The 26,408-nt window shown below is 41.6% G+C and overlaps 1 protein-coding gene across 2 annotated transcripts; it reads left to right on the top strand.

Moving 5' to 3' along the window:
• Positions 1–26,352, top strand: dse (dermatan sulfate epimerase). Of its 2 annotated transcripts, XM_034579442.1 has the most exons (6): positions 1–173; positions 2,397–2,868; positions 9,745–9,998; positions 19,328–19,567; positions 20,593–20,800; positions 22,815–26,352. In XM_034579442.1, the coding sequence occupies exons 2-6, from the start codon at positions 2,438–2,440 to the stop codon at positions 24,559–24,561; spliced, it is 2,880 nt and encodes a 959-aa protein (XP_034435333.1). In that variant the 5' UTR covers positions 1–173; positions 2,397–2,437; the 3' UTR covers positions 24,562–26,352. The 2 variants fall into 2 exon arrangements, with proteins under 2 accessions (XP_034435333.1, XP_034435334.1); XM_034579443.1 differs by lacking the exon at positions 1–173 and having other exon boundaries at positions 2,739–2,864.
• Positions 26,353–26,408: the final 56 nt, after the last annotated feature.

Genomic DNA, 26,408 nt, shown 5'->3' with positions numbered 1-26,408 from the left:
ACACTTTACTTTCTTTGACTTCTCTCCTCGATCACACACACTCTCTCTCTTCCTCTCTCTTCCCCCCTCTCTCTCTCTCTCTCTCTCTCTCTCTCTCTCTCTCTCTCTCTCTCTGTCTTGCCGTGAAGAGAAGAAATGAGCGCCGTGCGGACGGGAGTACGGATCAGTGACAGGTAACGTGAACGTCTCCTCACTTCGCTGCTCTTTGCGCGGTCCCACCGGCACAAGGAGACCTTTGTGTGCGCAGATTGAGATAACCGATCAATACCGATCGATCCACTGATCGGCTCGAATGGAGGCTGGCGGGTCGGACCTCATCGTGCGGTGGAGAGCGATACGTGAGGGGGGAAACAGCTGCAGACTTTCTTCAGGAAAGTGAAGGAGAAGTTGTCTGTAACTATTGGGGAGAGGAGGGGTAATAACAGAGTGTGGTGGGGAAAGCGCTGCTGCTGAGTGACATGGACGAGTCAGACATTATTGTTCTTATATAACTGTCAATCTGAGAAGCATCTCACTCTCTGCACCTACAGGAAGTTAGACATGGAAGCAGTTGAGGCCCAGAGGAAGGTGCACATCTGGCTCGAAATCTGCTCTGTCTTTAGCTTATTGTTTTTACACTGACAGCACAACTCAACGGTATTTATGTTACACCAATAAGCCATAAGGAAGTGAAGAATTAAAGCTATTCATGTCAAATTAAAAGGGCAGAATTAGAGCCCTCACAGTGATTGTACAGTTCTGTCACAGCTCTGTGATTCTGTTGCTGAGTAACAGAGACAAACTGAGGTCATGTCTTGTTTATTTATTTTAAGTTTTCACACTATGTTGTGACTACTTTCAGGCCACCAAAACTAGATCAGTAAATATGGACTTTGGTATTGGCAGTGGTGCAAACACATGATACCTTACTCTGGGGTTTATAAACAGCCTCTTTCTTTTTAACAAAAAAATCTGGAAATGTAGAACAATGTTTAAGAATGTGAGTAAACATTACTTGATACGGCCCTTGTCTATATTTTCTGTGTTATACTCATATTGTGAGTATGTATTCAGAATGTGCCTCAGTATTTCTCTGCACCGTCCACAGGACTGTGCAGAAACATCTTAAATGTTTATTTTGAGAAATATGATTTTAGAGCAGCAACCAGCAGTAATATTTATTATTATTATATATTATACTATGTTTGTTGTTTTTCATAGAATTAACAGGTTGCATGGTTTTTAAATTGTCACAATAAATAGAAAAATACCATCAAAATGCCCCAATTTCAAGGTGAAATTATAGATATTTCATTTATGATTACATCAAACAGAGAGAGAGGCTGTAACCTGCACCATGTTTGGCATTTTTGCCTCAGAAAGACAGTTAATCAATTATAAACACTTTTTTACTTCTAATTACCTGTTAGATGACTAATCAATAAACTGATTCATCAATATCCATTGAATTTGATAAACTATCTTACAGTTGGATTTAAATTAGTTAAATTTGTCTAATTATAAAAGGGCCTTGGCTCGTGACACAGCTACAGCTTCCCTGTGATAATTTAGTCCAAAGTTGTGTTGACGGTTTCAACATGGCGATGAGCTGACCGGGCACCCTCATGTTCACCACAGAGGAATGTGACGCCTCCTAAGGTCAGATCTCAGAATTAACAACAGTGGAAAAACCATTTTTCGCTTCCCCTTGTTCATCAAACACAACACAAACTCCATGCACACGTCGGACAGCAAGCGCCTATTAGAACGTGCCCCCGTCTAGACGGCGTTAGAATGACTACCAAATGGTTTTCCACCCGGCCTTTTCCAATGGCTCCACTAAGGTCATGGAATTTACCCTCATGTTCAGAGCAGAGACGCTGGGCCAGCCCTTGTCTTTCTGTGAAGCACAGCACTTTGGTTTGGAGCCGCTCAACAGACCAGAGTAATGTTACTGCAGTAATGGGCCATTTATGACCTCCGGGTCTGCTCGTCTGGACATCTGGGTGTGCATGGCTGGACTTGTCTCACAACAGCTACTCAGAAACAAATCCTGGGAGGTGAATATAAGGTAACAGTGTGCAGAGGTGTGACCAGCTCCAGATTTGTAACGTGCATGTGGCTATTGGCAGGAGGTTATCACTGAATTCCTAGAAATGGTGAAGAGTTTTGAGGAAACGTAAACATGTGTATGTTTTGTCAACAAAAGGTCCTACTTTATCTGAAAGTCCTGTTATTACTGTTTAACTGTTGTGCTCAATAATGGCCTACATCAGTATGGAAAGCCTGCATCATCAGGACTACAGCTGTATCTAATTATTCCAGGAATGCCGGGCTTTGTAAAAAAAAAAAAGCGTTGCGCAGAATATGGGCTGACTTTTTCAAAATCCTTCTCTTCCCCCTCTGCTCCCTCTCAGCTGAGCTCCTTTGGCAATGCCACAGTCTCCCCTCTGATGAGATGATGACAACCTACACCCGCGGGGCCCCCACAGTCTTCTTCCTAAGTCTTCTGTGGCCCCTGCTTGTCCCGACGGTGGTGGCTGCGACGGAAGGGGACCCCAGCGAAGGAATCCCCTTCATGGGAGGCAACTACGATGGACATCCCATGCTGTACTTCAACCGGGGGAATGTGGAGGAGCTGCAGTACGCAGCGGCGGGGACTCATCGGGACATGGCGAGGAGGATTCGTGAGGCTGGGGAAATAATGCTGGAGCGCCCGGAGGAGTACCTGCCACCCTGGAGCCCCGCGGAGTTCAGCGCCCGCTGGAACGAGGTGTACGGGAACAACCTGGGTGTGCTGTCCATGTTCTGCCTGCTGTACCCCCACAGGGCCGGGGCCCTCGACCTGGCCAAGGACTACATGGAGAGGATGGCGGCTCAGCCTAGTTGGTAGATTTACTGTCTTTTATTATTTCATCTATTTCAGAGCTCCAGAGTGCACCAGTCCTAACATTTAGCTGGTCTGTCTATGTGTATTTGATTGAGTCGTGTCGCTTCCTCATCTCTTCTCCTCTGCGGTGTTTACACTCATACACACACACACACAGGCCCCCACTCACACACTGACACCACACGGACACACGGACAGTGAAGCAGAGAGGAACAGAGAGTGAACAGGTGAAAGGATGGTGGTTGTTTGTACCATGTCAGACATATATTTAAACTCATTGAAAGAAAGTCCCCCCCCCCCCACACACACACACACACACACACACACACACACACACACACACACACAATCCTAGGTGAAACGCTGTAATACTAACCTAATACAATAGAAACCTAAAAGCTCATCTAAATCATAATTGTCCGGTTTACTGAGCTGGTGACATACATTCTGTGCCAAATACTTATTCAAGAGCCATTTTTGTTTACAGAGCCAGAGAGTCCATGGTTGTCGGCTTGTTGTGTTAACTTCTACAAAAGATATTTGAACCAGCCTCCTGTTTCCTTTCCCAGGGGAAAAAAATGTTTACAGATGCTACCTGATATCCCTTTGCACCCACATGTGTGCATCACAAAGGTTTTGATGCTAAGACCTCCCCCTCACAGGCTTTTCTACCATGTCCAATTCCCAGTGTTCTTGTTTCTGTCTGGTGAAAATGCATTTTACTCTGAAGATTCTGTGGCACGGGAAATATGTTTAGCAGCTGTCTGCGGAACCTGCACCCCCCGATGAAGGGAAATGAAATGTTCAGATGTGAGCTGAACAACAGACAGGGACTGAATCCACTTTGCTTTGATTGTTACTCATGTCAGCCGAGGATCCTGCAGCTCGCTTACAATCAGTCTTGTTGAACTATCTTGACATGTCTGTGATTTGAAGGTGTTCAGACTGGATTTGATTTGATAAGGGAAAGTTTAAATTTAAATGTGTGTTTCTATGTAAAATATATCTATTCTTTTATTCTGTCAATTTCTTTAAGTTAAATTTAAATGTATTGATTTTTATGAATACTTTTTTTAAATTAACTTTACAACATAGAAGAAAACAATGTTTTGTTCCTAAATTGGCTTAAATTGATAGAGTAAAAGTGAAAATAGTTCTACACAGAGTGACAATGAATCATTTAACCAAAAATCAGCTCCCACCGAATAGGCCAGCATGGGACCCTTGGCAGTTCTCAGCAGCAGCCAGACACTGCTTTGTCACATTGATGTATAAAAAGGAAAATCTGTCAGAACCATTTACAATAAAAACAGACTGAACCGTTATTTATACCACGAGAAGTCAACAAGTCAGCAGACTTGATCTCCTCAGCCAAAGTCTGGCCTTTTCACCGTGGGCCATGGCTGGACTTAATGTTAGCATCAGCCGTCAACAGAGCTTCTGAATACCCCGAACAATTTGATTGAGCTCAATGAACACTAGTTCTGTCTGGCAGGTGCAAAATGGCTGCGAAGTGGATTAGAGCCATTCAACTTCTGCTCAGCTTTAAAAGAGGGAAGGTCTCAGAAATGATGCTTGGTGAATATTTGCATCCGGTGTTGGTATCCATGGTAACCTCCGACAGTTCATTTACATACATTCACATAAACATAAAGAGAATTTGCACACAGCTGCTACTCCCGGTGACCCAACTTTCTCAGTAATACTTCCATTTACGATTTTGGAAATATGTACAAAAGTAGAGGGTCCAGTCATGTCGAGACAAAATTCATCCAATCACAAAAAAATACCAAACAGCAACATTATTAAAGTAGAGATGCGTTGATCAAGTGTTCAAACCCTTAAACATTTGTAGATACTGACTCTGATCCTCATGTGATACTGATGCTTTACCTAAATATTGATTAGATATCATGTCAGCGGTGGCTGTTACAAGTGAACTACACTCAGAATCCTGCTAAATCGGCCAAAATAGTGACATGACGAAGCTAAACGTGACTGACAGGCATCGTGTCAGTGAGGTTACCACAGTAACACTGTTATTATAGTTCTGATATCCTGAAACAAAGGAAGGGCTCTACACGAATCACTCGCCCTGCTGCTGTTGTTGGTAATTTGACTGATTACTGACTACATACAAACTGCATCTCTGTTCTTAGGTTAGAGTGTTGAGGATTTGAATGGCTGGTATGTTGATATCCGTTTCTATCCTCCTTTCACATCCCAAGTCCTTTACATATCAGCCCAAATGCTGTTATTATGCTTCAATATGTTCACACATTGGTAATAAAAAGTGGTTAATACATTTAAATTCCATCCTCTAAGTTGATCAGCAGAAACTGTAGATACAGAATGAATCCTAAAGTGGGAGAATGTGACACGTCTCATCAAATACCTTCATATTCACTTATTGCATCATTTTTTTGGGTGCAAATATCCTTGTTTTAAAAAAAATTTAAACAGCACATCTTCCTCTTCAAAAATGAAAAGTTGAATTAAAAAAATTTGAAAAGCACACCTCTGCTGCTGAAGCTTGTCTTAGGCTGGTATGACTATCAGCTTATTCACATCGCTACAGTTACACATTACTGAGTCACTTCACTGACTTTACAGATCTCCTTGACTTTGTAGGATTCTCCGTTGACCTTGTCACTTGTGACTTGTCTTTTTTAATCAAGTTATCACAAAAATCTTCATAATTCTTGAATACAAGTTTTCGTTTGTAGTTGATGTTATTGGAGTTTTTGTAAGAATCAATCAGCTCCGTGTCAGTTAGTTGGTTTTCATTTCATTCACTGTATTTAAGTTCCATACCCCCCCTCCTTCATTTGGAGAGCGAGCAGCTTAATCCTTTTCTTTTTGCTGTGCGGCTGCTGTGCTCCCTCCAGCCACTGAACAGAGGGAAGGGGATTTTCCAGGCGGGCTCATAATGCGGTATTATACATTTCTCACAGAATCAGTGTGTGTGCCACAGCGCAGAGAGGAGAAGCCACCGAGCATGTGTTTTCACGTCTCGTGAACACACTGAGTTTTCTCCTCGGCCGCACTTTTATTATGGTCACTGAGCCTCTGAGGGCCTCTGCACAGCCGCTACAGGAATCAGTCAGCTGTGGTCTTCACACCCTTCAATTATGTCTGCAGCAACTCCACTAACCATGTTCCAATGGGCTACTTCTACTTTGTGGTGGAGTGGTGCCTGCACCTTTTTTTTTTACACAGTCTGCAAACTCACATAAGTGAAGTTGTGTGTTCTTCTGCATAATTTGGCTGTAATTTTGTTCTTTTTGTTATATTGGTAAACTGCAATTTAAAGAACTTTTGATTTTGGTTGATTTCGGCGCCGCTGTGTGCAGAAGAGGTCGTGTTTCCACCGTCTCCTGTCTTAGAAACCTGGGTCTGCACATGCATTTGTTATAGAAGGAGCGAAAAACGACACTCAGCTGTTTGTAAGGATGCATGGCGATGAGGGAATAATCTTGCAATTCACAAGATAATTGTGAATTATTTCACATAAGACATTCCTGTTAGGGAGGAAGAAAGCCAATTCAGGATCGGTTTCGAATCCTTTATGATCATGTAATTCTCTCAATTTTTCACCTTTTAGTTCGTACTTTATCACTAGCTTTTTTAGCTTTTCCTTGTTCTTCTGTCCTTTCTCCTCTCTTTCGTTTTGCTGATCCTGCCCCAGCATCAGCCATGACTACAAAATGCAATGTCAAAAATGACACTTTCTAAAGAGATATCTACTACTCATTGTGAAAGTTTGCAGGCGGAAATGTAAACTTAGGCTTTTCCAACCTGACTGCCTTAAATCGACTTAGAGAATAGTCTAGAAAAAGCCAACTTTCTAGCTGATTGTCTCCTTTGCTGTAGGTCACAGAGAGGCAGCAATATTAAATGAGGCCGTTTCGTTACCAGTTGAAAATTGCTTGTAGTATGTTTGAGCTGCAATTAACAAGAGTAAACATATACAACATATCACCAACATCAGATGTGTGAATCTGCTCAAATATCACTGATATACTCTATCATGTGTTTGATCGCTTGTAAGAGTCATTGGAGAAGCTTGTCACAAAATGTCATAACAATTCACTCATTTAAATGAAATGAAATCAATCTATTCAGCTCTGCAGCACAATTGTTCGTCCATTTGTGCAGAACAGAGTCTGGCGATGGTGATGAGGAGGAAAAACTCATTCGTGAATACATGTTGCTGCAGGGTTTATTTGGTGGAATCACTTTTTCACAGACAGCCGAGCAGTAGTTCAGATGTGAATCATGTGGAGAAATGAAGGGAGGCATCTGTCCCAACAGGCTTCCAGGGCTCTGTTTACACAGCATGCCAGCACTGCCAGCGGGCTGCCACAGTGTAGGTAATGGGAAACACGGGCAGTGACGTCATGCATTGTTCAGAAATGCATTTTTGTCAGGTTTGTCTGAATCCCGTAGAACTGTAGACACGACCTAAAGCTTCTATAAGCTGAAAAATAGTTATGACCATATTTCTCATATACAAATTTTGAACAGCATGTCACTGTTGTACAAACATGTTTTTATCAAATAAGGAACATTGGCAGAATTCCTCCGATGTTAAGGGACAGAGAAACAATTTGACCTGCTTTACTTGCACTAGTGGTAAATCTGTAGAGCATCTTCAGACAGTACAGAACTCAGCTGCCAGGCTTTTAACCAGAGTAAACAGGTTGGAACACATCTTTTTGTACATGTTTTAGGTCCAGACGACATTTGATCAATCTTTATTAATGGTTATCTGCATGTGAATACTGATAAATTAAAAAGCAGGAGCATGTATTCCGCTTCTTTTTCTCTCCAGAATAACTGTTTACCTGCGGGCAACCAAAGCCTGCTCAAACATGATTGGTCTCACTATAGAAACAGTAACTCAAGGACCCAAAACATCTACAGAGTTTGTATATTCACATACACTTATAGAGATTAATATTGCCTCAAGGCAATATATACAATGTGCGCATGGTATGCACCACCCCTGTCATGCTGTTCATGTCAAGTGAAGTTTTTTAGTAGATCAAAATCTTGGATTCTAGGAATCAAGGCACACGTCTTCCACGTGACAAGCAGACTTGATGAGAGCTGCATGAAGAGTTGGAATCCAGCCCACAGATGAGGCAGAAAACCTTTTTTCCATATATATCACCAAACCACTCTGACAACAAGCGAAGGTGTCACCAAAGAAAATACATTTGCAATATATTGACTAATAGTTACAGTATTCCAAAACTCTATAACATTAAGCCATAGAATAAATTATATAAATATCACTATCGCATCAAAAGAAAGAACTGTAAATTTAGCAGGGAAGAAACTTAATCCAATCGTAATCCACACCTGTTCATATCTTAGACTGTATATAAAGATGGACGACATGACGGATCCCACAAGTGAAGCCAAATCTTTTGTATTGCCCCCTGGTGGTTGCCTGCAGTATATATATACTAAACTCTACCTCCTGCATGTTAGCAAGTGGGACATGGACCAATATAAATCGGCAAAATGTGGATCGTAAGTGTTTTCTGTCAGTTTACACTGAAGTATGTTCAAGTGTTTGTGATTCTGATACGTTTAGTTCAAATTAGGTAATTGGCTGGGACGTCATGATTGACAGCTGAGATTGACTCTTGATTGGACGGTCAGGTTTACTGATGGGACCTCGATGTCACAGCTCCACTCCGCGATCACTACTGCACAGGCTCTGACACCAAATGACATCACCAGCACAAGATGGCCGTGCTTGTATACATATAAGATATCTTGGCTTCATTTTTGTACAGTTGGACGAAGCGGAGACATGTCGTCCATCTTTACATCCAGTATGGTCCAATGAAGATAATTCAAAGCAGTGGTCTCATGGCACATTCTCACATTCTGAAAACACTGTAGCAAATCTTGTAGCAATCAACACAATGTTATTGAACAGAAATTTCCGAACATATAAAACAGAAAAGCGTGCAGTAATATTCATTACAGTGTTGTAAATGTGTGCAGTGACAGGCGGTTTGCCCTCATGTTCATTGTTTCCATTCTCCCTGAATCTGAACAACGAAGCTGACGAGTGCTACGTCAGGACGAGGCCTTTAAGTGACCACATTCATGGGAAGTTTACTGGAACTTGCTCTTTAATTTTCATGGCAGCTGTTGTTGTTTGAATCCCAAGAAAATGAATCATTACATTACTTTGTCAAGCTTGTGAAGATCTCAGCTTCTAATAGCAGGCACTGTAGCAGATACTAATTTAACTGACAGTGTAGCGCGTAAACCACAAGATCGCGTTTCATTTTCCATAAACTTGTGATGACAGAAAGAACTCAGTGATCGGCGGCTAGACTGCGGATGAGGTCACGACTGTGTCTCTGTTGGTTTTCAGCTGAATCCTGGCGCATGTGTCAGTGGGAAACACTAAGCGAACACAGCATTTGCTTTTAACACAACATCTGAAGTTCATTTCTCTTCAATTAAATCAAGCAGCAGGATTGGAGAACACCTTTCACCTTTTTTACGACACTAATGCTCCTGACAGTCAGCGTTCTCAGATCCTGGTGTGTGAACCAGCACATGCTGCACTTTGCACGTCTCGTTCTACGTCTCTTTATTGCTGCAGCTGTATTCGTGGTGTAAAAGGCAACTTAGCACCTTTATTTTTGCTTTCAACGTGAATAGTTGTGTTTTACAGCTGTGTTTAGGTGTAATTAAAAGGCTCTGCACAGGGAAGGGTTTCTTGTTCATGACATAGCATTTAGGTTTTATTTAAAGAGGGAAAATGTCACACCTGCTGCCCTGTTTTCAAGATCCACGTGTGTGTCTTGCCTTCAGTCTTGTGTTGTTGTTGTGTGTTGCAGGCTGGTCAAAGATGCCCCCTGGGATGAAGTTCCTTTGGCGCACTCATTGGTCGGGTTCGCCACCGCTTACGACTTCCTGTATGAGTACTTGAACAAGGGCCAACAGGAGCGATTTCTGCAGGTGATCGGCAACGCGTCACGCCTGATGTACGAGAAGTCCTACGTCCGAGGCTGGGGCTTCCAGTACCTGCACAACCATCAGCCCACCAACTGTGTGGCTCTGCTCACAGGAAGCCTGGTTTACATGACACAAGGTTAGTGGTCCATGTCTTTATGATGTGGCTTCATTCTTGCCCTCGCTGCAGGGTTTAAAACATGTTTTTATTTAGCGATATGCAGGTCTGATACTGATATCAGATATTGGTCCGATATAATCTGATCGAATCCATTTAAATCTAAATGCTTTCAGCCCGTCATTGGGTTAGCATCAATTTATATTGCTAAGAAGGATTCCAGTCTCCTCACAGTGAGGCAAACAGCTATTTAAAGTATATATTTTTGGGCCATTTTTGACTTTGTTCGACAGAGATAGTGAAGAGTTGACAGGAAACAGAGAAAGAAAGTAGGGAATAGAAATTCACTTCCAGCAGGGAGCTGTTGCTCAAGACGTATGCACCTATGTGGTACGTTTCCTAACCTCATTTGACTATTGGGTCCCACCAGTCACACAGCTTTAGTTTAACACTGGTATCAGAGAGGTACTTGGTATTGGCCAACACCCAAAGCACAGGTATGGGTATCAAGAATGAAAACATATACTGTTCCTATGATTCTCTTTTCACCAGATTTCCTGTGTGTTGCGTTGTGAATTCGCATTATCCCAAGTGTTTCCAGCCATTTTTAAATGTAGAAAAATCCTATGTTTGTCAAACAGTGTCAGAGAAACTCCACTTTCTAACACGAAAATGCTTCCATCAGTGTTTTAACTGGATTTAATTACATGGTGCATCTGTTTTAGAGAGGAGGAGACCTCTGTGGATGAGTTAGCTCTCGGTAAAAACCCTCTTTAACATCCTCTTAATGATCACTGACTGAAACAGCGGTGAAGACAACAATTCATATGATCCCACACCACTTCATGACAAAACCAGGTCTTTAGTCATTGATTTGATTTATGGTCCCCGATGTGGCAGAAAATTACATATTGTGTGTTTAATGTTAATTATCTGAGGAACTTGCAAACAATGAAAATGAGGGATTTACAAAAGTGCTTGCTCATTGTGGGATCTGTTGGGTTTTTCCTTTCTTTAAGGTCTCTTTTTCAGGTTAACATGTAAAGTGCCTTGAGATACTGTATATTAGGATTTTGTCCAATACAAATAAGATTGAATTGAATTGAATTGAATTGAATTGAAAATCAAACTTGTCTGTTGGTGGTTTGCGTGTCTGCACTCGTCAAATCAGTTGATGGAAGAAGCATCACACTCTCATCACATTCTCTCTCTCTCTCTCTCTCTCTCTCTCTCGCTCTCTCTCTCTCTCTCTCTCTCTCTCTCTCTCTCTCTCTCTCTCTCTCTCTCTCTCTCGCTCTCTCTCTCTCCACCAAGGAGGTTATATTTTCACCCCTGTCCATTTGTTCAAATTTACACATAACGCAAAAGAACAGATGTCCACTAATCTTGGTCGAAGGATGTGTTATGGGTCAGGGGAGAAGGCAAGAAGTGTTGGTGCAGACCCAGATCAGAGGGCAGGTCAAGGAATCTATTTTCACTTTCTTTAACTTTGTAAGATTTTTTAACATTTTCACCATTTTCCGAGAGAATAAGTCATCGATTTTGACAAGCAGCTTTCCTTAAAAAAAAAAACTGCCGGGTCTTGGAGAAGATATGTGTTGTGAATTCCCGCTGTGCACCTTGTTTTGCTCACAGGGATTTGATTTCTGCAACAAAAGCTCCGGTGCTGATGTGAACCAAATGACGGATTTCTGAGAGTGGCTGCGGTCACAGTGGTTTTATTTGAGGCTTTTTTTTGGACGGGGTAACAACAGGCATGAAGCTGTGTAACACTCAGGAGAGTTAGAGCCTGACCTGAGAGCAGGGGAAAGTGTGTTTGCACCAGTGTCTGTGTTACCTGGGGAACGGATTCTGCCCGGGTGCTTTTGTTTATGACAGATTTTATTTGTTAATGTGTGCTTTACAGGAGACCACATGCAGAGATGATAGGTTCACACCCAGCAGGAGGGACACGATAGCTTCTCAATAGATTGTTAACACATGATGTATCTGCAGTGATCAAATAAACAGCTCTTATTTCAGCTGCTTCATTGAGCAGCCTCCCTCAGCCATCACAAGTAACACTGTGCAGAGGCCTGACTGTATTACATTATCATATGCATCATTCGTCTCCTGCGCAAACGGATGACATAAGTTCCCAATATTATTCCCGTCAAAGTGGCTTCGAACGAATGGAAGTTTGTTTTCGTAGCCAAATGGAAGAACTGCCAGAAATGAAGGGCAGATTCTGGTTTCTGCTCGTTCTTTGTTGGATGTCTGTCACAAGGCGTTGTTTCCATCATTGTGTGGCCTAAAAATAACATGGTCTGCCCCTCACTGAAATGAAAGATGCCTGTGCTGTCATGTGTGTTCGGTTCTTCGTTTAAGATAACCAGACAAGAATGCAGCAGCAGCAGCTCAGAGGAAACATACATTCCAGATACAGGTGTTTGCTTGTTGGCTCCTGGAAGCATCAGCTCAGGGCCCAGTTTAAAATACAGCTCATCTGTAATGAACGTGTCTGTCACATGCCTCTGACTTTCCAGCCACATTCTTACATCTGCCAGAGCAATGCAAAAGCTGCTATTGTTATACTTGTGGGCCTCAGTGCTTGCCATGAAACAGTTTAGCATCCTGTTAAGAAATGTGGAAAGTGGAGAATTTTTTATTTATATTCAAAAATATCTAAATATTCTATAACAAATATCAAAATGCAACAAAGCTGATGTTGTTACTCGTCTCAGGCTTCCCAGGGGGAGCAGCAATGCTACGTGACACTACTAAAACTAAACTGCACCTCTTGGTAGCATTGAAGTAGCATTGCAAAATGATGTAATCATATTTTTTGTATCAAGCTTTTTTTTCCAGTAAGTAGCACAGAAGTGTGTCCAAATGCTACATCAGTACATTTCTAACTATCTAAAGCTGTGCTGCAAGCCATAATGCCATATACATAACTCACATAAATGACATTAATGATACTAACAGACTCAGACAAGAGGCAGCTTGTGCACAAAGAGAGAAGTGAAAATGAGACCTGACATCTGTTTTTTGTGTTGTGTGATTCTACAACATTTAGCAGTGAGAAGTGTAGAACATTTACTGTATATGAAAATGTCTCTGCTTCCTCCCACTCCCAAATATCTCAGATACAGATACTCATGACACACAGTCATACTGTTGTTATAGCATCAATTAACTAATAGAAACTTATCAGAAACATGAACACTTTACAAACATTTTTGTGAACTGCTTAAAATGAAAGAAAGCATCTTAAAAAGTAATTTGATTTGTACTTTCATATTTATATATTGTACTTTTTTTGTTCAGCACATGTCCCATCTGCTAACATGGAGGGGTCAGGGTTTATGGCCTATACTTTATGACCTATACTAAACACTTTGGTAACTGTCATGTTGTCAATCTTTATATAGAGTCAATTAGGCTTGTCAGTTTTTCCCAAAATTAAGTTTGAATGAATTTGACATGACATAGAATTCATACAATTATATCATGAGGTTAATTACTAAGACAGTCTGATGTGCTTCTAGACTGTATATTTTGAATTACAATCTTGCATGACATTTCGAATACAAACTTTTCCTCCCATGTTTAAATTGAATGTTCGAATTTTTTATATAAAATGACAGCCCGACAATCTACGGTGTGGAACTCTACTGCAAATCATCTCCATTCATACTAACACATCTGAAAATGTGTGTCACATGACCATTCATGTACACTGGGCCTGTGTGTGTGTCGGTGTACACAGGAAGCATATTGTCTTCTCTACAGTTGGATGCTCGTTCTAGTTTTGGTTTCATAACAAGGTGGGACAGTTTCTGACTTAAATGCAAATGTGGTCGCTATGCATCATTGTTTCCAAAAGTCTCGGTTTCTGCCTCTTAAGACTGAAAAGTGAACCTGGAGTTTTCAAACTAAAACAGAGCCTGCAGTGTTTCCAAGAGTTAGAGGGCCTCAAGAACTCCAGAGTCAGGTGGATGTAGCCTGGTGTGTTTGTGTGTATTTGGTGAAACCTTGCAAAAAAGAGACCAGAAGAACTGGGGGATAGTCATGTGACAAAACTAAAGCAAAGTATGTGAAGTCAAAACTCTCGAAACCGAGCTATCAGCCTCTGGGGCAGATCGTATTTCAGCACTGACTCTTTCTCACCTCTAATTTAAAATAGAAATAAAACAGTTTTTCCCAATAGCTGTTAACTGTTTTGTAAAACTGCTGACAGGGCACCTCCAACTGCAACTCTTTCTGTTCCATTTCTATTCAATTTTATCTTTGTGACATCATCCATCTGTGTACCCCCCCCCCCCGCACATAACTTATAACTTATATATTGTTGGCACTATCCGGAACCAATCACTGCACCTTAGCACCGCACGTGCCTATTGTTTTTTCTGTATATATTGTTGTTTTATGTCCGATTTGTTGTTATGTCCAAAGGCACCAACCACACCAAGGCAATTTCCTGTATATGTAAATATACTTGGCAATAAAAAGAATTCTGATTCTGATTCTGATTCTGAACTACAATACTTGTTTTTGCTCATGCAACAGGAGAGCAATTTTCATTCAGGTGACAACCATCTTTGAGTGTGGTATCCAGGTCCTACTGTACAATACATTCTTGACTGTATAGTACATGTGTATGATGCAGTTTGACTGGTAAAGGTGCAGTTTTCCTTTTAATGCAGGTACAAGGGATTATTGTTTTTGTAGTTCCTCTTTCTTGTCTTTACATTAAGTCTTAGTTTACGTGCTCAACACCGTGTAATCATTATTGTTGAATTTTCTGCTATGCAGCACTCTCATGTCTGCATTGCTTTAACATGGAGCACGTGATCGTTTTGGCGGATCGTGATTGTGTTGCCAGCTGACTGTGGACTATGATTACAACAAGACTGCTTGATATACAATATGCCTCCTCACATATTCTACCATTACTGACAATAATTCATCAATTAATCTGTCATTGCTGCTCCCTTCATCTCTAGCAAACATATTCTTATTCACAAATACTTTAAACATTGACACACTTTTCCATTATGTTACAAATTATGTTACACGTGGCATCTATTGCACTTCTGTCTGACCTGGGAGAGGGATCCCTCACATGTGGCTCTCTCTGAGGTTTCTACGTTCATTTCCCCTGTTAAAGGTTTTTTTTCATAGTTTTTCCTCAATCTTGTTGAGGGTTAAGGGCAGAGGATGTTGCACATTGTTGAGCCCTATGAGACAAATTGTGATTTGAGAATATGGGCTATACAAATATAACTTGATGATTGATTGATTGATTGATGCTTGGTGCTGGTACTTACTGATGAGTGTTTCATGTTAGTGCTCAGTCAAGGGCATTTAAGCTTCATTACTTTCTGCATATCTTCTCTGTTCCATCATGGTTTCTGTCATTATTCATGCTGACTGCTCAGTTCCTCTTCTGTCTTCTGCCAACACTGAAACTCCTCTGGAGATGCTTTGGAAAATACAGGATTTCCTGTTTGTTAGAAGAATGACACCATGCACTCTCAGTTAAACATTGTTTTTGTCATTAGGTCATTGTCACTTAACTCAAACCAGCACACAGACACATATAGAGACTAGCTAGCATTAGCAGGCAAGCAATTTTTCTTTGGACTTGGAGAAGACCAAATCAGAGTTGAAAGCTGAGCGAATAATGTAATGATTGTTATGTGACCAATAGCATGGCTTGAAATTGCTTCCTTGACACTGCTGTTTGTTAGTATTAGTGAATAATAATCTATCTAATAATTCCAGAAATCTCTCTATCTAGTTATTTAAGGGCCCAACGAAGTGCAGTGGGAAATTCGGTATGATTTGGCCATGGGATACGTTTAGTATTAATAAACTTTGAATAGGCAAGAACTGTATGTGTAGCAGCAGCGGCTGGGACTCCTCAACAGAATGGACGTTTTCCAGGATTTCAACAGCACGGTTACGACAACGGCAACAACAACTGATTCTGCAGTCCAGGGTTCTACGTACTGAGTCGAGCTTCACCGAACTTTGAATAAACAGGTGAACAGCTCTTTGTGCGGCAGCGGTTGTGCGGCTTCAGGGTCCTGCAGTAAATCTTTACTTTCTGCGGCTCAATTACCGCAGGTCACCTTTACAGTTTCAGAAAGAAAACTGCAAGCAGTGTAACCACAGGCCAAACAAACAATACATTCCAAACAGAGAAGTTTAGAACAGGCACTGAACTAGTATAACACATGTTGTGTCTTCATCTTGCCCCTCTGCTCTCTCCTCTGTAATAGGTGCAGCTTGAAACTAGCAAATAATTAAATTTGTATGTGATTGTTCCATGTGTAGCCATGATAGGACCACTGACAAAAAAGTCTGTCACAGCAGTTGGTTGTAATCTTAATTATCCATATTATGTCTTAACTTGAGGAAAGTAACTGGAGCATCTCTCTGCGCCTCTGTTGCACTGAAGTGTGGCCCTGCACTGCATGAGTGCCCGTCAAGCTCTGTTTGTGTAAATGTGGTCTTTGTGCATGGCAAGAGTTCCTGTTTGATGGTAAATACCTGCTCTGTGTAGGCCAAGCGGTCCCCAAGCCTAAACCAAACACGTCTGGGGGACGGCTCCACTGGGCGGACCTGCACCCGCACCCACCCAGCCGGTTACTGCCGGTACCCCCTGGGATTCCTCAAAGAGTTGTGGCTGGTGTGTTTATATAGTCACTTGTTCTCACAGTAAATGCTGCGTGTGTGTATGTGTGCATGTGTGTGTGTGTGTGTGTGTGTGTGTGTGTGTGTGTGTGTGTGTGTGTGTGTGTGTGTGTGGGAGAGAGTATACATAGTGTAGTGTCCCACCGTGGTGTCATGCTTTCCATGACCACAGCTAAATGTTGCGTGTGGAAGGTTTCTTTAGGTAACTGACTGAGAAGACTTTGTTTGCTGTAGTGCTGTTTTCCATTAATTCCATTTGTGACATAACACATAAACCACTCAGACTGAATAACACAAGGCCCTGTTCACTTTATGTCCTGCTGTGAACATACAGTATTTTTCATTAATTTAATTCAAGCACTTTTAATGCCCCTGCTTCCAAAGAGGATAACTACTACTTGTAACAGGAGTCAAATTTGGGAAGTATGTTCACCCTGGATTTCAGCTTCTCTGATCCAAAGTGAGATAACTAGCACCACCAGGTAGCTAGTGGCTAACCTCAGCTTTTGCTCTTGACTCCTACCATAGCTTGTAGATGCAAGATTAAAAGCTTTAGATATTGATAGAGTCCAGCTTATCACCTCATCTCTTACTACTTGGGCCCATTCCTGAAGTAATTTTGCTGTACAGATCAGTGTCCTGCACGGGTTCATTTGTGCAGACCCGACCCATTACCAGTAATGATCTCCAAATCAAATCCGGACCCACCTGGATCTTGGAATCTTGGAAAAGTATCTGTCAATTGTCAGAGAACCTGTGCTCCTGCCACTGTCTATGTGTTTTCTCAGTGACATTGTGTCCAGGAGCTTGTTGCAAGCAGTAAGGCCACTGACAACATATTCACCACTGGATATTTTTTCATCTTCATGTGATCCATTTTGTTGTGACAGTTATTTGAGCGGAAGTACCTTTCAGTACCCGACCTGGTGCAGGACTCACATGAAAAACATTGTCTCATTGATTAGAGCTGGACTGATTAACTCACACCTCTATAACTGACTTGGTGCAGTTACCACCAAATCTGATGATCTGACACTTTTGAAACATTTGTCATTTCCACCCTGCACAAGGCCCGAATGAGCCCTGACAAAATTCAAACCCAATTTCATCCAAAGTCCCTCGCCTCAGTTGAGGATGATTCCCTGTGTTTCCATAGCAGCTTCGAGTCTGCCCTGGACATCAGCCGCCCACCACACCTTGTACTTTAACCACTTCCAGGCCAAGCAGCACTACTTTGTTCAACAAAGTGTAGCCGGGTCCATATAGTGCGTCTGTGATAAATGGGAAACCAAAGGTCTGTCTGGACCAGATTTTAATATTATTATTTGTGAGAGTTGTATGTTCGAATGTGACAGATTTGTTAGGAATATGCTGTTGTTGCACTTTAAGCATGTGACTTTTAAAACAATGGAATGCAGGCGAATTCATGTATTTGAACATAGTCATTTCTTTATATTTATTTACAATATGATTTGAGCAGAAACTACTGGCAGTAGTCACAATGCACTTCCTTCAAGAAATGCTCTTCTTTGTTATTTTTCACTTTCCTGTGTAAATCAATGCAAATCGACACTTTAGTGTTTAAATGCAGTTGTGAGTGAAAAGGGGAACTGAAACTTAATGCTTAATATGTTCAGTGTTTGAATTTAAATTGTATTTGTATAGCTGCAAATAACAACAGATGTTTTCTCAAGGCACTTTACAAAGTAAGGTCGAGACCTTACAACCAAACAGTTTCTACAACAAGCAGGCAACTGAGGAGAGAAAAAACTCCTTCATTAACTGGAAAAAACCTCTTGCAGGACCTGACTCAATGTGGGCCGACATCTGAGCGGAGAAGAATGGGGGTCACAATAAAAGGCAACTCTAAAATGTGCAGTTCTTTCATGCAACACAATGCCACATCTACCACACGTCTTGAGGGAGTGTGATTTGAAATGCTAACTGCAGGAATGTCCACCAGAACTGTTGTCCATGAACTGAGCGTTCATTTCACTTCCACCTCCAACGTCTTTTCAATGTCCAAAATACCCTTTATGTGAAACGGTAGTTCAGTGCCTAGGTAAACTGCACATTTTAAGGTGACTTTTTCTGTGCCCAGTTTAAGGCACGTCTGTGCAATAATCCTGCTTTATAATGAGCATCTTTTGATATGTCACACCTGTCAAGTGGACGGATTATCTTGGCAGTGGTGAGGTGCTCACTAACACAGGTTTCAACAAATTTGAAAACAAAATGGATGAGAAATTTGCCATTTCTTTGCATAGAGGAACTTCAATTCATGAAGTGTTTATATTTTTGTGTACGACAGCTTTAACACAGAAGCAAATCCCATTGCTGACATACAGACACAAACAACCACTGATGCTCACATTTACATATTCATCTAACCTGCATGTCTCTGGACTGTTGAGGAAGGTCGAGAAGGGTGGAACTCTGCACAGAAAGGCCCAGATCTGCTGGCAGCTTTGAACCCAGAACCTTTTTGTTGTGAGGCGACAGTGCTAATCGCTGCAACATCCTGCCACCCCCAAGTTGAATCCAAAAATCTAGAATAGAATTCAACACGGTTATACCAGTCAATTTAAAGAACAATAACAATGGCGGGACTAGGTATCTCTGACTGTATTCCACTTGTGACACCATCTCTACTCCCTGTGTTGCAGGTTACCTTCAGGAGGCCTACCTGTGGACCAAGCAGGTCCTGTCCATCATGGAGAAGTCCATGGTCCTCCTGCAGGATGTGACGGATGGCTCCCTGTATGAAGGCGTGGCCTATGGGACTTACACCACCCGCTCTCTGTTCCAGTACATGTTCCTGGTGCAGCGCCACTTTGCCATCAGCCACTTCGACCACCCGTGGCTTCTCAAACACTTTGCCTTCCTCTACAGGACTATCCTGCCCGGTAACTGTCACATCAACTGCTGTTTACTCTGCTAAACGCCTGAGAAATGCATCTGATACACTTTTCACCTAAGTCAACAACCGGTGAATAAGTGGTTACTTAGCTGTGAATGACGGACACATCCTGCTATAGCCTGTATGTCAAAAGTTGTATAGATTCGATTAGAAATGAAAATGACCATAGACTGCCTCATTGGAGAGCAGCCTCTCCTCTCAGTTGATATGGGGTATGCATGCATGTAGCTCCTACCTCCCTGGATGTAGTTTCAAAGCTGAGCTGAGACCTCCAGGGACCTGTGGTGTCCCGGAAGTTTCATCTGAAGGTCAGAAGGAGGGCAGCAGCAGAGGAGGGGGCCCCGAGGTCAGGCTCGGACATTTCACAACCCCCCCAGCAACACTTTCTGTATTGTGTTTGAATGGCACTGCTGCACTCAGACAGCACCTCTAATTACACCAGCCAGGAGAGCCCCAGACCCAGAGCCACAATGGCAGCTTTCTCCCTCCAGCAGACAGGAAGACAAGGCCAGATTATCCTCAACTGCCCCCTCAGCAGCAGACGATTGCTGTCCCCTCACTGACTGTGTGTGTGTTCCCCGGTTATGTGTTTGTGTACAGTTGACAGAAAGCAAATGGTAATTAGGATATTGCTAATATCTGAAAAAGCACAGTTTTCTTGGGACAAATTAATTTGTTCTCCCTGTAGCACATTTGCTTTAGAAACAGTTGTGGCAGCTGGATGACAGCTCTCCTCTCCCTGCCTGTGTGTATGCGATACAGATGACAGAAATGAAATGGTCACAGTGCTATAGCATTACTGAAGGGCAGTGATAGACATGGAATGTTAGTTGATATGCAACGGCTTTGTGTGTCCACATATTGGTAATTATCTCTGCATATGCATTGTTGTCACTGCAGACTCATGAATGAGTCTTTACATCGTCATTTGATTTACAATATTATGTCATTTCTTTATGACGCCACTATGACCAGCCACCACTGACACTGTGTAATCATCATTTCATCCAGGATTTCAGCGGACTGTAGCCATTGCAGATTCCAACTACAACTGGTTCTACGGGCCGGAAAGCCAGCTGGTCTTCTTGGATCGCTATGTGTTGCGTAATGGCAGTGGAAACTGGCTGGCAGATGTGATTCATCAAAACAGGGTGATGGAAGGGCCAGGGCAGGCTGGAAAGGGCCAGCGGTGGTGTACTCTCCACACAGAGTTCATCTGGTGAGCTGCTGAATCTAATTTAACACTGGGATATTTCTTACATCTTATGTACAACTTTTATCAAAGGCAGATCATGGAATTTTTTTATTGGTTTTTCTGTAACATTTTGAGACAGGACTTTTTTCCAAACTCTGAGGAAATGATGTCTGGATCTCTGGATTGAAAAAAATCGGACATATTTATGTTGTGATCTATTGGCCTCGTTCACCAATATTTTCTAAAAAATATATATATTTGCACTCAAGAAAGTTCATTACGTTTTCTTAGGGTGAAGACTGCAGGTCCGTGTGCACACACAGAAATCAAGGAACTGAAAAGAAAAGTCCAGAATTCCGAAACGAAAATCTAAAGATGGTGGCACACCAGAGTCAAACTGTAAAAAAATGAAAGAACACAAAAAAGTATTCATGGGATGCAGTTAAACATTCAGTGAAAGCTAAGAAAGTCCCACAGTTAATGGATTCAAAAAATAATAAATAATAATGAAATATTGTCAAATGCTGAAGAGGAGGGGGAAGCAGCGCATCATTGGAAACACAGCACTGCTGGTGAATCCTCCGTTGATTATTTGTAGATACCAGACCTGAGCCTGCCGGGTCCAGACAAAAATTTCGAAATTATTTTGGGGTCGGTCACGTTGGCTTGGCTGATTTTTTTACACTGCACATGTTTTTTTCTGCTCGGACGGGTTCAGAGAGAAAAATGTGCCCCGAGCCTAACTCTAATCTGGACACACACCTGGGCGCCGTCTCCTGGGTCATCTGCCGTCTCTGAATCAGAACGTCAGCTCATTTTTCAGAATATCTGTGACAATTGGACAGAATATTTTAAATAAAAGCTGTAGTGACACATTTAATATGCAAACACCTAAAGTGTGTAAAACCTAAAGATGGGCGACTATTTTTGTGAATAACTGTTCTCCTCTTCAACATGTCCACGTGTTTAAAATCTCTGAGACAGTTAAGTAAATATTACAAATTTGCTATAATAACTATGCACTGAAACGTCTCTGTCTTTTTAATTGACATGTTTCAGTCTTGAGATTCATTCTTAACTACAAATAACCACAAACCAGCAAAATATTATAAATTCTAAAATATTGTGGTAATTTTACAACTTTAGAATTGAAGAAACCACCGATTTTTTTACACAAGCATGTAGTCAAGTTGTAGTCAAGTTTGCGTATGAGTGTGCATAGATGCTGTTCTTACATAAGAACGGTCCCAGATAAGAGTTCTCGTGAAAACTGTTTTCTATGACTTTGTATGACTTGTTTCCAGACCGCTACTTTTTGCTTTTTATTTTTCTATTATAAGAGCTGGATAGAAGTGTAGGATTGTTTGGCCATGGTGGAGGTATGCGCTCTTCTTAGTACCATTCCAGTTTGAGTAATTATAAAGCTTATGCTGACTTCTTCCTTGATAGTTCCCTCAATCATCAGATAGAATTAGCTTCTAAATCCATGCTTTAATCATATATATACAATCACATATACCGTAATCACTTTGGTAAGAGTTTGATAGACAACTAACCTGGAAATAATGGGCAAATGTCCGAGAGCTATGAAAAACACTATGAATGCCTTTGAGGGACAGTTGGCACCTACTTTGTCTTTAAATGTGGCGACAACACCCCATAGGAACATGCTTATTTAAAGCATTCTGACAACATATAGCCATCATTATCTCCCAAGATGGTAGCTTCAAATGTTTTCTGTGACCATCAGTTCCAAACTAATAGTAATTCGGTGTACTATGATATAAAACACTGTAAAGCTCACATTTGAAACTTTCAATGTTTGACATGTGTCCTTGATAAATGGATTATGTGGAAAACTGATTATCAAAGTTCTAATCAATCAACTACTTGTTTCCAAGGCATTGGTAGTTGAGGCAAACGTGTTTTCACAACCTGACATCTAGAATACCCTGAATGATTAAAATGCCTGTCAGTGCATTTTGCTTTCTATTCTATTGTAAAAGTATTATATTGTTTATCTTGTTGTATTCTGCAGGTATGACCCGAGCCTGATCTCCAAGCCCCCGTCAGATTTTGGAACATCCCAACTCCATTACTTTGAGGACTGGGGTGTGGTCACATATGGCAGTGCTTTACCTGCAGACACCAACAACACCTTTGTCTCCTTCAAGTCAGGGAAGCTGGGAGGACGCGCCATCTTCGACATTGTTCACAGGAACAAGTACAAAGAGTGGATCAAAGGGTGGAGGAACTTTAACGCTGGCCACGAGCACCCAGATCAGAACACTTTCACCTTCGCACCCAATGGTTTCCCATTTATAACTGAGGCACTATATGGACCCAAATACACTTTGTTAAACAATGCGGTGTTGTTTGGCTCGGCGGTCTCAGGGAGTTGCTTTAAGCCGTGGGCTGGACAGGTTACAGAGACCTGTGACTCTAAGTGGTTGAAGTACAAAGTGGGGCTGGCGGCTGATACCCAGGGCAGAGTCGAAGCTGCTATGGAGAGACAGGGAATGGTCTTCATCCGAGGTGAGGGACGTTCTGCGTATAATTCTGAGCTAAAGATCAGAAACTTTCAGAGGAACCTTCTCCTTCTTCACCCACAGCTCCTCCTCCTCGTGGACCACATCCACCTGGATCCTGACAGCCCAACCAGGGCCATGAGTGCCTTCTTTCACAACACCGATCTGCCATTCCAGGGCACAAAGGTAGATGGTGTTCATGGAGCATTTGTGTCACATGGTGAGGACAAGTATAAGATGTTCTGGATGGACGACACTGGCTACAGTAACAAAGGAGTGATAGGTTACTGGAATTACCCTCGAGGGTACCCATATAATGGTTCTAACTATGTGAACATCACAATGCCATTAAGGTACCCTTACACAAGGGTGGCCTACATTTTTTTTGGACCGGGGGTGGACATACAGAGCTTCAGCCTGCGTGGTGATGACCAGAGAGTGGATATTTACCTGGCCACCAAGGATCACACTTACACCATCTACCTGCTTACTGGAGAGGTCACCAGCAAGCCTCTGTTCTCCATGGTGCTGCTGAACAACAAGAAAATCGTATTCGAGAAGGCCGCAGTTGCGGATGACAGCTCGCCAGAGGAAGTAGAGGAGTACGTCAACGTGATGGAGGACAACCTCCAGCACGTCAAGCCTGTTTTTCAGCAGATGGAGAGACACATCCTCGGACGGGTTCTGAACACTAACAGCTTCAGAAAGACTGCAGAGCGCCTCCTGCAGTTCTCTGACAAAAAGAAGACAGAGGAGGTCATTGAGAAGATGTTTGCTATGTCCAAGAAGCAGGGCAAGGGTAAAGGGGGGAAGAAAGTCAACCTTGGGGAGAAGCTTTCTGAGAGTCTCCCTGACATTTTTGCACAGATTGAAGTGAATGAGAAAAAGGAGAGACAAAAAACCTCAAAGCGTACGTATGAGGACAGTCCAGAAGAGGGGGACGCAGACTCCCGGGCCTTTATGGATTATACAGACAGTCGCAAAAATAGAAAAGGTGGCTTTGTCAAGGGCCGCAAATTCAAAGAGGTTCACATGGTGGGCACAGCGGGGAGTGAAGGTTTCACCAGCACAGCCTCTTACATAAGACTCTTCCTCCTTCTGAACACGGCCACCTTCTTTTTACTGCTGGCTGTGTTGCTGACTCGCTTTCAGAGGGGTCGAAGTTTGCACACACAGAGGTGTTTCTACACCATCCTTCTGATCGACTGCTTCATCTTACTGTACCTCTACTCCTCCTGCTCTCACACACAGTGCTAACACCTTGAGCGGGTTTGGAATCGTCCAGCCCACGACCGAATGACCTGTTGTTCATGGTGAACTAAATGCACCTCACACCTCAGTCTGAGCCAGATCTTATAACAGAATATTGGGCTGCTAGTCGAAAGAAAGTCTGAGATTTCAAGAAAAATTATCATTTTGACAAAATAGTTATAATATTATAAGAATGAAGTTCAATAAATGTTTACATAGTTCAAGACATAAGTTCTAAATGTATAAGAAAACATTTAATGTTGATGAAAGTCATGATGACATGAGAAAAGATTTACAGTATTTCATAAATTAGTGGTAATGTTACGAGATGCTTCTGTCAGTGCTACCTATTAATATCTCAGTCATTAGCAGTCTAGCAGTTTTAACTTGTCACATGAGGGATGCAAAGGATTTGAAGTTAGGAGTTTCATATTTAAACAATTGATTAAATCATAGAGTTTAGGACAGTAAAATTATATAAAATCAATTATATAATGTGACAATCGTTACATACGGCAAATGGCACAAGTTAAAAGGGGATGTACGTCCTAAATGCACTTGAACAATGAGATCAAGATCATTCAAATAAAGCCTGATGACCTTTTTGAAATGTGACTCTTATTCTCAGAATATAACCTTTCTTTCTCATGTTATGACTTTTTGTCGTCATTTCTATTTTATTCATACAAGTCACAAATTTACCTCATGGGGTTTGAGGATAATAATCTGAAAATTATGACTGAGCCTCTTAGTAACATACTCGTAATGTTGTGAGTTTTATGTGTCATAGACTTTTTCTCAAGTCTATGACTTTTTCCTACATAATATCCTGATTTTATTCTTGAAATGTCAGATTTCCTTTTCCCTAACAGTGGCCCAAATACTTATAAGATCAGGAAATACAACAACTGATTCCAATAGGAATTGAAGAATTGCCAAGATGAAACCAGATCACCTCTGATTAAGCTTCTGTGGAGCTTTAGAACTGAGTCTGTGTGAAGTTTGTTCATAGTTGTGTTCAGAGGTCCTGCCTTGTATCAAAGATCTCAAGGTTAGCCACTATAGTGCAGTCGCCTCAGCTGTACATGAGATTTGTCCTGTCTACATAGTTTATAGAAATACATTGAAATGTATATAAATATATATATATGTGAAAGCAAGATATATTTTTATGGTTTCTTTTTTACCATTTGTAAATAAAATTACCACATGCAGATGCGTGCGATCATTGTGTGTTGTGTCTAATGAATGTGTGAACTGTGAACAGTGGCTAAGAGAGCACTGTACCTTTACCTGGAACAAATAAATGAAGATCTTTATGTAGCAACACGTACATTTCATTGTAAATAAAAATTGCAAATCCAACTTTGAATCCAGAAAACAAGCAAACAGGAACTGTTTAAATCCAGAAGAACACACGGAGATACTGAAATCAATTCAATTCAACTTTATTTGTATAGCACCAAATCAAAACATAGATTATCTCAAGGCACTTACCAAAGTGTCAGTGTGGCTCTGTCTATTTCTTGAAATGACCACTTAAGCTTTAGAATCACAGCAGATATCTCACGTATACTCCAAGAAAACTGTGTGTGTGTTCTGGTGGTGATGAAGGTACATGTCACCCAGAACAAGAGTGTGATTCACTAACATGTTAATAGTTGTGGAGCTCTATGGCTCAGGGTACCAGATCAGGCTTGGGACACACGCACACGCACACACACCAGTCATATGCTTTCAATTTGTAGTCTTTTGTGAAGAGAGATGATTTTCTGAAGTGGAAAGTTATATTTATGAACTGACATCTGCCCTCCTCATGCTCCACACACTGAAAAAAGAAGAGATGATGAACA

Source organism: Hippoglossus hippoglossus, chromosome 24 (assembly GCF_009819705.1).
Source record: "Hippoglossus hippoglossus isolate fHipHip1 chromosome 24, fHipHip1.pri, whole genome shotgun sequence".
Taxonomy (NCBI): Eukaryota; Metazoa; Chordata; class Actinopteri; order Pleuronectiformes; family Pleuronectidae; genus Hippoglossus; species Hippoglossus hippoglossus.
Note: the sequence above shows the minus strand (reverse complement) of the source record. Positions and strands in the feature narration are given on the sequence as shown.

What these genes read in the sequence shown, in the direction of transcription:
- dse (XM_034579442.1), top strand. Translation starts at nt 2,438, where the DNA reads ATGATGACAACCTACACCCGCGGGGCCCCCACAGTCTTCTTCCTAAGT. An exon ending in ATGGCGGCTCAGCCTAGTTG is followed by an intron (nt 2,869 to 9,744) that starts GTAGATTTACTG and finishes TGTGTGTTGCAG; the next exon opens with GCTGGTCAAAGATGCCCCCT. An exon ending in CTACAGGACTATCCTGCCCG is followed by an intron (nt 19,568 to 20,592) that starts GTAACTGTCACA and finishes CATTTCATCCAG; the next exon opens with GATTTCAGCGGACTGTAGCC.